This window comes from Procambarus clarkii, chromosome 72, assembly GCF_040958095.1.
Source record: "Procambarus clarkii isolate CNS0578487 chromosome 72, FALCON_Pclarkii_2.0, whole genome shotgun sequence".
Lineage (NCBI taxonomy): Eukaryota > Metazoa > Arthropoda > Malacostraca > Decapoda > Cambaridae > Procambarus > Procambarus clarkii.
The window spans coordinates 7,210,090-7,224,457 of NC_091221.1; the positions used below are offsets into that span (position 1 = coordinate 7,210,090).

Here is a 14,368-nt window from a genome sequence, read left to right on the forward strand (position 1 = left end):
ATGCAGGTCGGCGTTCAATCCCCCCGGCCGTCCATTAAGTAGTTGGGTACCATTTCTTTTTCCCCCCGTCCCATCCCAAATCCTGACCCCTTCCCAGTGCTATATAGTCGTGCTGGCTTGGCGCTTTCCCCTGATAGTTCCCCCTCCCTCTCTCACTCCCCGACTCACAACGGTAAAGCCGAGAGAGAAGGAAAAAAAATCCCTTCTGACACTAAAAATTCTCCGTGACCACAGGACTCGGAACCGAAGTGGACGCATGCGCACCCCAGCTGGCCTAGTACGCATGCGCACTCCAGCTAGCCCAGCACGCATGCGCACACCAGCGAGTCTAATGCTCTGTCCCGCGACTCAAGCACTCCTCCATCGGAAGCCGCCGAGTACGGACATATGATTTTGTTTCCCGCGCGTGAAGGTAAACTATTTAAATAGCAGCTGTGGTACACTATCTCCCGTTGAGCTGAACTAAGGTTACCTAGAAACCAGGGATATTATACACTGTATTTACATGTACAAATACATATGTTTACCCTTAAAAAAGTCACTGATGTAATATGTTAAAAAACATAATATATCCAGGCCTGTTCATTATAATGGATATATATGTACAATATTATTTTTCAAAACACTAATTGGAGGGGATTTTACACGTCAGGAAAACAAAATAATGAAAAAGGATTTATACAAAAAAATCGAAGATTTCAGGACATTTCTATCTATTAAACGATGTGTTCAACGATCATGTAACGTAACTGTAGCGATTTTTGTAATATTATCAAACGACTATTAATGAAACACGTATAATTACAGCTTATACAGCATTAGGAAAAATATAATGATTTATAGCAAGATTATTATTGCAATGGAAAGGTAAAAATCTATACTATAAAAGAGAATGTCTCTGTTCGAAGTTGAAGACCAGACGCTTGGGGCTAGCCTTCCCAAAATTGACAGAGAGAATTGTCTGAGGTAGGGAACGAACATAGGCTGGTAGGAGTTGCCATAATTCAAAAGAGAACAGCGTGCCGGGATCACATTCAGACCCCCACGACGATTTTTGTCCCTGCCGGCTAACTCTGTAAATATTTGAAACACAAAATAGTTGAATCGATGATTTTTTTCTTATAATATTATACAACATTATTCACTTATGCCGAGAAAATTAATATAATATTTGTGCTATTCATATTTTGGCCGTAACTCGATAAAACACGTCAGTTAAATACAATCACCATTCCTCCTATACGAAGGCAGACAGACACCTTTACCTATAAAATAGGTACTTATTTTATTAAAAAATACAATTGTTTTTTATAGTAATATACAATATCATTTATTGATTTCGGGAAAATTAAAATACATTTTCTGATATTCAAACTTCAGCCGTATTACCATAAATACATAACTACAATACTGCTTCCTCAGTTCCTGACCGGGTTTCATATCTCAGTTGGCTCCACGAACCTGAAGTTACCAGGCTGGGTATTAAGCTACTAGGATCTAAATAGCCTATTTCTGACCTATTAATAGTTTTTCTGGCCTATTATAGCATATTTCTGACCTATTAATAGCCTATTTCTGACCTATTAATAGTTTTTTCGGGCCTATTATAGCATATTTCTGACCTATTAATAGCCTATTTCTGACCTATTAATAGTTTCTTATGGCCTATTATAGCCTTTTTCTGACCTATTAATAGTTTTTCTGGCCTATTATAGCATATTTCTTACCTATTAATAGCCTTTTTAAGACCTATTAATAGCCTATTTGACCTATTAATAGCTTATTTGACTTATTAATAACCTTTACTATCGTTTATTTACTTTACTAACATACTTCTTAACCTTCAGTCTTTATTGGGCTCGTTTATATGTGTCTTTACTGATTTTCTATAATTTTTTTAATGGCGTTTCTTCTTTATTTTCTGGTTATTTCATGTGTTTCTAAATGTCTTTCATTTATCTTGGTATATTTTCCCTGTTATACAGAGATTTATTAATTTTTTGCATTGCTGTTCGTATTCTTATTTTCTGTTTTGTTTTTTTCGCTTTCTCCTTCTTTCAATTTCCTTAACCAGCATTAAGTCCGTTCACTTTCAGCTTTCCAATTTGAAGTCAGTTTCAGTGTTGCTGAAAATGTTCATGTTCTTGGTTTTCTCTTATGCCTTCATATTCTCTCGCTATTTTTCCCTTGTTCCATCATTCTTGAACCTCAAACTTTCACAGATTTCTATTATCACCCCTTTTACTCTACGGCTAATAATCCACCTTCCGCGCTGAATCATCACATTATTCTATTTCTCTTTGAATCGTCAATTATCCATTCGCAATCTTTCTTCACCTTTCCCCCTTCGCGTTTTCTAATTTCTGTTCGTCGTTCGCGATTACTATACCACCTTTGATCTTCCACTTTACTTTCCACTTTCTAGTACTCCACCAGGAGTTAGCAGTCACCCTGGGAGCTACCTGGACGTCTCCCAGGGTGAGGTAGCTTGGGGTTCGTGGGAGAAACGGCAATGCGTCGAGAACAGACGTTAAAGGTACACACACGAACTCCCACGAACGTGACTCAAATATGGTAGAAATGCGGTGACAAAAGTTGGCATATTTTAAGGGGATACTAATAAAAAGGACACGTCCAGGAGTCCTGAAGTTAGATATATGAAAGGAGCAAAATAAACTAAACTTCACTAGAAACAAACCATCCCTTACCTTCCCTCGACACACACACACACACACACACACACACGCACACGCACACACACACACAGTATGCACTCAATCAGCTTGGGGGCGGATGATGTCTCAATACCTACCTCCGGCGCCAAGGGGGGGGGGGGGGGGGGTAGGGGGTTAGAAGGGAGGTTGTTCTCTGACAGCTAAAAGACCTCACACCCTCCTAACAAGCAGAACAAAAGCCTGCCAAAGCGTTCCATCAAGCTTTCAGAGTCAAGAGATCAGCACACGGTAAGTGCTTGCGCTTGTTTCTAGTCTATATATATATATATATATATATATATATATATATATATATATATATATATATATATATATATGTCGTACCTAATAGCCAGAACGCACTTCTCAGCCTACTATGCAAGGCCAAATTTGCCTAATAAGCCAAGTTTTCATGAATTAATTGTTTTTCGACTACCTAACCTACCTAACCTAACCTAACCTAACTTTTTCGGCTACCTAACCTAACCTAACCTATAGAGATAGGTTAGGTTAGGTTAGGTAGGGTTGGTTAGGTTCGGTCATATATCTACGTTAATTTTAACTCCAATAAAAAAAAATTGACCTCATACATAATGAAACGGGTAGCTTTATCATTTCTTAAGAAAAAAATTAGAGAAAATATATTAATTCAGGAAAACTTGGCTTATTAGGCAAATTTGGCCTTGCATAGTAGGCTGAGAAGTGCGTTCTGGCTATTAGGTACGACATATATATATATATATATATATATATATATGTCGTACCTAGTAGCCAGAATGCACTTCTTGGCCTACTATGCAAGGCCCGATTTGCCTTATAAGCCAAGTTTTCATGAATTAATTGTTTTCCGACTACATAACCTACCTAACCTAACCTAACCTAACTTTTTCTGTCACCTAACCTAACCTAACCTATTAAGATAGGTTAGGTTAGGTTAGGTAGGGTTGGTTAGGTTCGGTCATATATCTACGATAATTTTAGCTCCAATAAAAAAAAATTGACCTTATACATAATGAAATGGGTAGCTTTATCATTTCATAAGAAAAAAATTAGAGAAAAAATATTAATTCATGAAAACTTGGCTTATTAGGCAAATCGGGCCTTGCATAGTAGGCTGAGAAGTGCGTTCTGGCTACTAGGTACGACATATATATATATATAGTGATGCTCTGCCGTGTTAACTGTTGCAATGATGTAGAGTGTACACTATCTTTCTTGGGTGCATTTACGAAATCAACTGATAGATCCCAGTCATTCCAGGGATTAATTGGGTTGATTCATCATTGAGTTGGGTACGTATATACTATTTTGCTGGAGTTGATCCCAGATCAACAGCTCTGATCGAGATCTAGACTAGATCCCAGCTCTAATCCCACCACATGACTATGCATGAGGACTCGTGCTGGTGTGGAACCAGCATAGGTAGGTAGAAAGTTGTAATATGAGTTAATAAAGTAAGTCTAGCAAAGCCCGAGGCACGTGGAAGCCAGGGCACGCGGAAAACCAAGAAATACACGTAATTCCTGCGCGGGTAATCATTTACTTGTAATAATTCCCCGCCCCACCAAGTCCTGCCCGTCTCCGCTCACCCTGTCCCCCTGAGCGGTCAGGACTTGCGGCTCGCCGCTGTGTTCTTCCTCGAAATGATTCTAGGTTATGACTACCGGTGGAGGAAGGCGCTAAAAACAGCGGTTACGCTGCTGAGGAAAAGTAGCAACCTCGTGGACCCGTCGACCGTGAGTCTCAGACCGGGAAAATTCCTAGATTTTGGGGGTTTCCTCTCTAGGTTTTCCGGTTATTTGGCTGCGTTTTTTTTGAGTTACGTGTGTGTGAGGTTGTTGTGTTACTTGAGGCAGGTGTTGCACATTGTTGAGTTGCTTATGCTGCTTTAAAAAGCTTTAGAGGCCAAGGAAATTGCGAGTTTGATACACAGAGAAGCTGGCTACACCTGCGTGTGAGTGTGTGTGTGTGTGTGTGTGTGTGTGTGTGTGTGTGTGTGTGTGTGTGTGGACTGGTATACACGCTCATCCGTGCGTGAATAACACGATGGAAACTGCACATGTAGAGTTGCACAGTGTCCGGCACGCTAGCAACACGGAAGGCGACCTTCTCCTCTCTCTCCTTCCTACTCCCCTTTCCCCTACCCTTCCACCTCCCCTTCCCACAACCCTCCCTCTCCCCTTCCCACAACCCTCCCTCTCCCCCAGCAGTGCAACAATGATCACCGTTCCAACGAACACCCAAGACTTATTCAACAAAGTACTCAATGTTGAAAAAGTAATCCGCAGGACTCATCCACTTCTGGATGACACATCCGTTCACCCACTTCCCTTCTTGACCCACAACCACCACCTCCCCAAACTACCACCCACCCCCCTCTCCCACTCACACTAACCAGCCACCATTATCCCCCCCCCACACACACACAGCAAATACACCATCAGTCCTTAACAACAAGCACCCAATTAACCCCCTTTCCACAACAACAGCTAAAAAACAACTCCCCCCCCCCCCTGTCTCACCTGAGGCAACAGGTTATAGTGACCACTATACACTAACTACTACTAACTACTACTAACTACTACTACTACAGTTGAAGAGAAATGCTTCGACTTTGGTAGAGTACACACTTAACACACACAGGTACCACTAACCCACACAGGTGCCACTAACCCACACAGGTACCACTAACCCACACAGGTGTTACTAACCCACACAGGTGCCACTAACCCACACAGGTGTTACTAACCCACACAGGTGCCACTAACCCACACAGGTACCACTAACCCACACAGGTACCACTAACCCACACAGGTACCACTAACCCACACAGGTACCACTAACTCACACAGGTGCCACTAACCCACACAGGTACCACTAACCCACACAGGTACCACTAACCCACACAGGTGCCCCTAACCTTTTCAAGGTCTCAGGACCGACAATAAAGGGATTTACTAAAAATCTAAATTAGACAAATAACAAAAATCATAATATTATTGATTGATGTCACAAAGACACAAGAGGGCCACCGACTCTTGAGAAATAAGAGAGCAGACTCTTGAGGAACAAGAGAACCAACTCTTCAGGAAAAATAGGGTCGTCTCCCCAGAAACAAATTGGCTGTGACTCTCTGGACTAATAGGACCAACTTTCAGAAACAACAGGTTCGACTCTCCCCCCTCACTATCCACCCCCCTTCCCTTGGGGCTGATGTTTAAAGACCCTGTTTGTTTGTTTGTGTTTTTTTGTACTCAATGTGCCCAATAGGTAGAGTTCTTGTACGTGCTAGAAGGCACGTACAAGAAAGTACCCCAGTGGATCGTTCGTACACGTATGTCCCTGCTGGCTTGAGGCCAGGCTCGACTTGTGACAACTTCGCGTCCCAGTGCAGTGACTAGAGGCTAACACAAACAGGTTAGCGGATCGAGAGGTCATGTCTGTTACACGCCTCGACGTGCTCACGTTCGTGGTGCGTGGTGATGCTATCAGTGAGTCCACCGAGGATGGGATGGAGAGGAGGAAGAGAAAAGTGGGAAGGGAAAGGAATAGAATGGTGGTATATTGTGTAAATCTTGCTGCTTCTGAAGATGCTGAAGAGAGCTTCAGTGAAACGCTTTCCTCAGCACTATGCGGACAGCGCTCGAGGGGTTGTGGTGCTAAGGGCTGGGGTTCGATACCCGGCCGAGGTTAAGAAACAAATGGGCAGTCCCTTTCATCTGATGCACCTATTGATCTACTAGTAAAATAGGTACCTGGGAGTTAGACAGCTACTACGGACTGCTTCCTGGGGATGTGTGAGAGTGTGTGTGTGTGTGTACTCACTTAGTTGTGCTTGCGGGGGTTGAGCTCTGGCTCTCTGGTCCCGCCTCTGAACTGTCAATCAACTGGTGTACAGGTTCCTGAGCCTATTGGGCTCTATCATATCTACATTTGAAACTGTGTATGGAGTCAGCCTCCACCACATCACTGCCTAATGCATTCCATCTGTTAACTACTCTGACACTGAAACAATTCTTTCTAACGTCCCTGTGGCTCATGTGGGTAATCAGTTTCCACCGGTGTCCCCTTGTTAGCGTACCACCCGTGTTTAAACAGTTTATCCTTATCATCCCTGTCAATTCCTCTGAGAATTTTGTATGCGGTGATCATGTCTCCCCTTACTCTTCGTACTATTAACACACACACACACACACACACACACACACTGACTCCATACACAGTTTCAAATGCAGATATGATAAGATCCCAGTAGGGTCAGGAATCTGTACATCAGTTGACTGACAGTTGAGAGGCGGGACCAAAGAGCCAGAGCTCAACCCCCACAAGCACAACTAGGTAAGTACACGCACGCAGCTGTAGCACTGATAATAACAGATATATTACACTGAGGTAATAGATCATCCCTACATTGGATTACGGAGATTAAGGCAAATTGGTCACTTAAAGAATATCTTGACGTTCTTCATAGAAGAACCACGTTCTCCGTAGTCAATCACATTGTTATTGAAGGAGAGAGAGAGAGAGAGAGAGAGAGAGAGAGAGAGAGAGAGAGAGAGAGAGAGAGAGAGAGAGAGAGAGAGAGAGAGAGAGAGAGAGAGAGAGACAGAGACAGAGAGAGAGAGAGAGAGAGAGAGAGAGAGAGAGAGAGAGAGAGAGAGACAGAGACAGAGACAGAGAGAGAGAGAGAGAGAGAGAGAGAGAGAGAGAGAGAGAGAGAGAGACAGAGACAGAGACAGAGACAGAGAGAGAGAGAGAGAGAGAGAGAGAGAGAGAGAGAGAGACAGAGACAGAGACAGAGAGAGAGAGAGAGAGAGAGAGAGAGAGAGAGAGAGAGAGAGAGAGAGACAGAGAGAGACAGAGAGAGAGAGAGAGAGAGAGAGAGAGAGAGAGAGAGAGAGAGAGAGAGAGAGAGAGAGAGAGAGAGAGAGAGAGAGAGAGAGAGAGAGACAGACAGTTTCAGTATAGTGAACGCCCATCACCACAATCCGTCACTAAACCACACGGCGCTAACTGTCTAACCACCATCTGAATCCGGCCGTCCAGATGGCGCCACTCATTATAACAAAATATTCAAACCCAGCAGTTTACGGTAACCAATCAGATCCAAGCTTCATAAACCCGGTCGGTTACCTGATTCACCTGGTTTTACCTGATTTACCTGAGGAGGCCACTAACACTAGTGTCCTCCACGAGGACAGGAAGCCGGCGGCTCGACCAGGCATCTAGGTACTTCCATTCCATTCGTAATGCGACGTATTGAGAGAGGACAGGTTGGTGTCAACACCACCCACGGGATGGTACAGGGATTTACGGGTGGATTGGGTGGATTCGGGGGATTGGAGAGGGAGGAAGGGGAGATGGGAGGGGAGAGGGGGAGATATCTTGTTATATTAGGTGGGGGGTAGTGGTGTCTGTGTGAGAGGGGGGGGGAGGGAAGTGATGAGGATGATAGTGAGTGGCAACAGTCATTCATCTAGTTGGCACAAGTCAACAAATATCAGGCAACTTGGCGACAGCCAGAAGCCAAATTTGGCAACAGTGAGTCTGGGGGGTCCAGCACAGTTTCCACCAGCCATTCCCTAAACCCCTTGTATTCCGGCAGTCGTTCCAGACATTTGACTGATGTCTCCTGAGGCTCAAACACTAAAATTAAGTTATTACTGTTACCTCTCGTGAGTCTGTAGACGGGGGAAGTTGTGACACATACAAATCACCCCCTTTGGTCGTAACACAATGTGTCACTGTTCTCATGTTATGTGTCCCGGTGGGGAAGGGGGAAGAGGGTGTTCCATTGGCTTTCTCGTTGCTCCCGCTTGGACGTGAACGTTCTGCAAGCGTTCTTGCAACTTACAATGTTCACTTGCTTCTATATATGTGTGTTTACGTCCCATATGCATTTGTATTATTGTTGAGCGCCTATACCCCTATGTGTAGGGATTGTGATTTATTTAATTTTCATCTCGAATGAAGATGACTTTTGGAGAACTCCGCTTCCAGTTAAACCCAGATGCACTAGTTAGAGGCATAGAAGCCCTATACAAGAAAATAATCAATACAGAATATGCTGTCATATCCAATGAAACAAGTATAAATGAAATCCTGCTGCCAATATACACCAATGTATAAGATATATACATATATATATATATATATATATATATATATATATATATATATATACATACGCTACATACAATATATACAAATATATCTAATGACCTGAAAAGGCATCACACTCCCCATCAGACAAGTTAAAGATAATATTCCTATAGCAATACAATAATTACTTTTGTCTGTTGAAAATATATTTCATCTATTAAATAATTCAACTGTTAATCAATTTGTCTATCAGATAATTCGTCTATTAATCAACTATTTAACCCCATGATGTTAAGCCTAGAGAACAAAGTTCATGGAATAGAAGCGATGATAAGGAACGAAGAATAGAGGAAAAGGAAGACAATAGAATGGAATAGATAAAGAGAGAAGACAGTGACAAAGAAAAAGAAACACATGGAATAACAGTGATGAATGGAAAGAGACAACTCCAAGGAGGAAAGGAGGAATTAGAAACTCCAAGAAGACGATTCAGAGGGAAGGAAGGAACGAGGAAGACAAGCTGAAGGAAACTTAAGAAAGGAGAATATGGTGGTACAACTAACACCATCAATCACAGCTCGCTGGACCCGGAGCGCACGCACACGCACGCACACGCACGCACACGCACACACACAGTAATGGGTGGGAGGAAATTGCGGAATTCTTCAACCTAACTAAGATTTACTGCGTTCTCGTGAGAATATATTATCTACCTAGAGGGGGGTAGGGGAAGGGAAAGTACCAAGCCATTACGACTATATAGCTCTGGGAAGAGGTAAGGATAAGGATTTGGGATGGGACGGGGGGGAAGGAATGGTGCCCAACCACTTAATGGACGCTTGGAGACTGAACGTCGACCTGCATGAAGCGAGACCGTCGTTCTAACGTCCAATCTAAGTGGTTGGGAGAGAGAGAGAGAGAGAGAGAGAGAGAGAGAGAGAGAGAGAGAGAGAGAGAGAGAGAGAGAGAGAGAGAGAGAGAGTTTCAATCTCACCTCACCATCAAATCAGCAGCACTATAGTATTCTTTCTGATTAAATCTTTTTCAAAATATTCTTTACAAATACATTTTTTAATTTAAAATCCAATTTTTAACTACATTTGGAAGTTTTTCATGCATGTAAGAGACCATCGAGCATTATCTTAGAGTCTATCACTGTACAAAAGCCAAGACTGAGACAAGGTCAGGAGAAAGTCTTAAGCCAGTGTGCTGCACTGGACAAGGATATGAAAAAAATACTAAACAGCTGAATTGTAGCAATGATGCCCAACCACTTCGACCAGCTGGGATCGAAGGGCATCTAACAAGAATAATGAAACTTACCTGATACAGTTGACAAAACTTGAAATCCGAGGATAGTTGTCCCAGGTCGTCCTCCACCATCCCACTTTCAAAGAAGGAGTCCAGGAGGGATGTTGGGGTGATCCCATTCTCCTGCAGGTACTCCTGAAGGCGGAGACCTTCGCGATAGTGCAGGCAGCACGACCTGGCCCTCCGAGGGTGTGGAAAATCGTTCGTAGTGTCGCTCTTCGGTGGGCTGGAACTTCGAGCTCGGCTCTTTTTCTTCTTCGAGGGGGACTTCGTTCGAGGCGGCGGGGATGGGATGGCCGACGCTTCGTCACTCGAGGGAGGGAGAGGTCGAGTTATAAACTCTATGTTCACCATTCGTTTTTCACTCTGTTTTCTTTTCGTTGCGCACTTATTGGCTTCGTTTATTGCACTGGACTCCAGGTTTTCTCTTGGAGGTAAATTTAGATTAGTTTCAGAGTGTTTCGATTCTTTTTCTGTCCGAGATTCGAAGTAGTAATCTTGCGAGGTGTGTTTATGTGTGGTTCTCTCTGGCTGTGTCTCAGGCACATTGGCGTAGATTGGCTGGGTGCTGTATTCTGCCTGGACACTGTTGTTGAAGTCGCTTTGTTTGTCTAGCGGTGCCCAGATCGTATCTCTGATAAAATCACTGGCGGAGTATCGCTTCTTCGATGGTGGCTTCGAAGTTCTATACATATCCGTAATGTCAGAAGCGTTGGTCTGGCTATCCGGGAGGTAACCAGCAAACACACTGTCATCTTCCGTGTCCGCTGGATCAGAGGGCAGTAGAAACCTTTCATCTTCGTCGTGTTGATTATAACTTAGCGTGATGACGAGGCTGCTGCCGTAGCGGCCTTCACCAGAAAGGTCGTGGCTGGCACTCTGGTGGTCGAGCACGTCGTCGTCTCCTGTAATATAGACGGAAGAATCGCTGCACACTCGATTCCTAGATCGACTTCGTCTGGGGGGAGCCTCTGGTAGATAACTTTCCAAGTAGGAACTGCTGCAAGAGTCTGTCATCACGTCACCTATGCTAACACCTCTGTTTTTATCGGTCAAATGTCTGCATATTTCACCCGTCAGTTCATCCACTACTTGCGCCGTGTCTCTGTTCTTTCTGTACGCTTGTTCATCGGTCCCCTCACCGTCATGCGTGAAAGCAATCGCTCCCTTGAGAACTATTCTGGCACTTGGTTCCCGACTGGTCAGCCAGTCGCGCGAATATGGCTGACGTTGTGTAATTTCACCCTCCTGTCTTTCCATTTCGAAATGACCCACTTCCTTGTCACTGACCACTGGAATGACGCAACGCCCCATCGTCCCCAGACGACCGTCACAGTCCTTGCTGCTTGTTCCCTTGTGTATGGCACTTCCACCATCCTCCCCGACGGCTTCGAAGTCGCCCTCCTTCGGCTGGGTTATTGCTATGACGCATCTGTTGTCCATAGGAGCACCCGCAGCGAGGTGCTGGTGCTGGTCGTAGCCTTGATGGTGGTGCTTGTGGCGGTCGTGGTAGCGCTGCTGATGGTACTGGTGGTTGTAGTGGTGCAGGTTCCCCCGCTGGTGATCGAAGGGCAAGGTCGTCGGCGATGGTGTACGAGGTGGCGACCCAGAGAGGAAGAAGACACTCAGGCCTTCTTCGGGAGAAGGCAGTATTGTGGCCAGGGGCTCCTCGGCCACCACTTCGCCCACAGAACAGGCATCGCTTGGGGAAGGGAAAGGCGGCGGGCAGTCGAGATGGTGGCCATCCACTATGGAAGCCATTGTACGTGGGAAATCTTTGCTCTTTAAGTCTCACATGTTGAATGTTCAGTACTGTTACAGTTCTCTCATGGTGTCGTGAATTTTAAAGGGTTTGTGCTGAAAAATAGATACCTTTTCAAATCTTTCTACCTACACTAGTCGACGCGCGTGAACGTACAAATTTACAATGAAAAAAATATCACGTTCCCAAATGCCTATATATTACTGAGAGAGAGAGAGAGAGACACACAGAGAGAGAGAGAGAGAGAGAGAGAGAGAGAGAGAGAGAGAGAGAGAGAGAGAGAGAGAGAGAGAGAGAGAGAGAGAGAGAGAGAGAGAGAGAGAGAGAGAGAGCAAGGGCGACACATCCTAGCACCATACACCACCACCTCCCACCATGGGTATAGCGACAAAAATCTTCTCAATTACATAACGCCGTGCTACTAAGTGCACGCCCCCAAAAAAGCACATGTGTGTGCACACCGGTATGGGTGGTGGTGTGCTGTGCTATACGGGAAGAACAGCACATGTCTACCTGTGCCTGTGGGTTTGGAGTGCACGCGCGTGTGTGTGTGTGTGTGTTTAGAGTGCACGGGCGTGTGTGTACATTTGGAGTGCAGGCGCGCGTGTGTGTGTGTTTAGAGTGCACGGGCGTGTGTGTACATTTGGAGTGCACGCGTGTGTGCTGGCAGGTAGTAAGGAAAGGAGAATACCAGACTTAAATTGGCAAGTCTTGGAGGGAAATTAGGGAAGTGTGACGCCATCCTGAGACCCGTCATCCTGGGACCCGTCACTCGCTGGTAAACACGGCATAGAAGACAGGAGGAGGAGGAGGAGGAGAAAGAGGAAGTCAACACTTACAAGAAAGACGGAAAGAGGAAGGAGACAAAACACGGAAGAAAGCAGCCAAGAATAACAATAATCTTTCTATTACTTTTTCCTGGGTTATTTTGTAAAGTCCCTCCTTACGTCTCCAGGTGAGAGGGAAGGGGGGTGATTGCTTGGGGGGGGAGCCACGTGGTGCCAGGGGGGGGCCTTGTAGTGCCACCCCCTTCTCTTCCACCACCCTTCTCTCTCTTCCACCCCCTCCCTCTCTAGCCCTTCACACAGCAAGTCCCCTCCTTCCCCCTGAGTGACTAGACAGTAGAACGCGCGAATAGACAGCTCACTATTCCGGTCCCGTCACCTCCCCCTTCTTCGACTAGGGCAGTCACAACGCGACAATACGATAGTCTCCCCTTCTGTATTTACCATCGAGAAAACGGCGCCAGCATCGCGGAAACACATGTTAAAAGAATATGGAAAGGTGATCACTTCTTGCTTGCTTGTAAGTTTTCGTTATAATGAGAGAGAGAGAGAGAGAGAGAGAGAGAGAGAGAGAGAGAGAGAGAGAGAGAGAGAGAGAGAGAGAGAGAGAGAGAGAGAGAGAGAGAGAGACGTGGGGGTTCCGATTTTGTTTTTCTAATCAAATATTCACACCACCATACCGGCTAGAATTAGTATAGAATTCTCATTCAGTTCACAAGTGGAGCAGTAATGTCCGCTCGTTGTGTGTGTGTGATGAGGGAGGTGAGGTAGATAGGAGAGATGAGGTAGATAGGAGAGAATGAGGTATATAGGAGAGAATGAGGGTGAAGAAGTGGAAGGAAGAGAGCACATGAGGAGTATGGAAAGGGTGGATGGAGGGAGAGCTATTATATACAGGCCTGCGTGAGCACAAGCGAGCGTCCACGTTGAATCCCCTAACATCAAGACCTCCACTACCCGTAGAGGAGACACCGTTAACGACCATACTAGGCAATTATCCCACCCAGCCCGCACCCGGTACGCCAGTCGTACATGGTCGGTTCAAGAGGGTGAAGTACCGTGGTCAAGTTAGTCCTTATGCACGCCTTGCTCTCAGAGCCGACGCCGGTACGTGATGGGAGACTTCCTCATTCCACGCGATATCTGCTACGACCCTCTCTATATTTCGCTGTCCGCTACGACCTCCCTATATTTCGCTGTCCGCTACGACCTTCCTACTTTTCACAGTCTGCTACTCCATTACATTTCGTCTTGAATACAAGTTCCCATGGATATTCGGAGAGAGAGAGAGAGAGAGAGAGAGGGAGGGAGAGAGAGAGAGAGAGAGGGAGGGAGAGAGAGAGAGAGAGAGAGAGAGAGAGAGAGAGAGAGAGAGAGAGAGAGAGAGAGAGAGAGAGAGAGAGAGAGAGAGAGAGAGAGAGAGAGAGGGAGAGAGAGAGGGAGAGAGAGAGGGAGAGAGAGAGAGAGAGAGAGAGAGAGAGAGAGAGAGAGAGAGAGAGAGAGAGAGAGAGAGAGAGAGAGGGAGGGAGAGAGAGAGAGAGAGAGAGAGAGAGAGAGAGAGAGAGAGAGAGAGAGAGAGAGAGAGAGAGAGAGAGAGAGAGAGAGAGAGAGAGAGAGAGAGAAAAAATCTAGGGGTTTGATATATATCGATCCTGTCTCCTGAAGCCCACATCAAGAGGATATCATCAGCGGCA

At 45.2% G+C, this 14,368-nt stretch overlaps 1 protein-coding gene across 4 annotated transcripts in view; it reads right to left on the bottom strand.

The window, feature by feature from the left end:
- LOC123773625 (uncharacterized) overlaps window positions 1–14,368 on the bottom strand; it is a 301,086-nt gene that overhangs the window by 202,039 nt on the left and 84,679 nt on the right. Inside the window, exon 2 of one of the 4 annotated variants that reach the window (XM_069312404.1) lies at window positions 10,140–11,984. The exons of the other annotated variants lie outside the window; for them this stretch is intronic. Within the exon in view, the coding sequence (XP_069168505.1) occupies window positions 10,140–11,888 (1,749 nt within the window). The 5' untranslated portion in view covers window positions 11,889–11,984. The remainder of the gene's footprint in view (window positions 1–10,139; window positions 11,985–14,368) is intronic. 4 annotated transcript variants of the gene reach the window in all.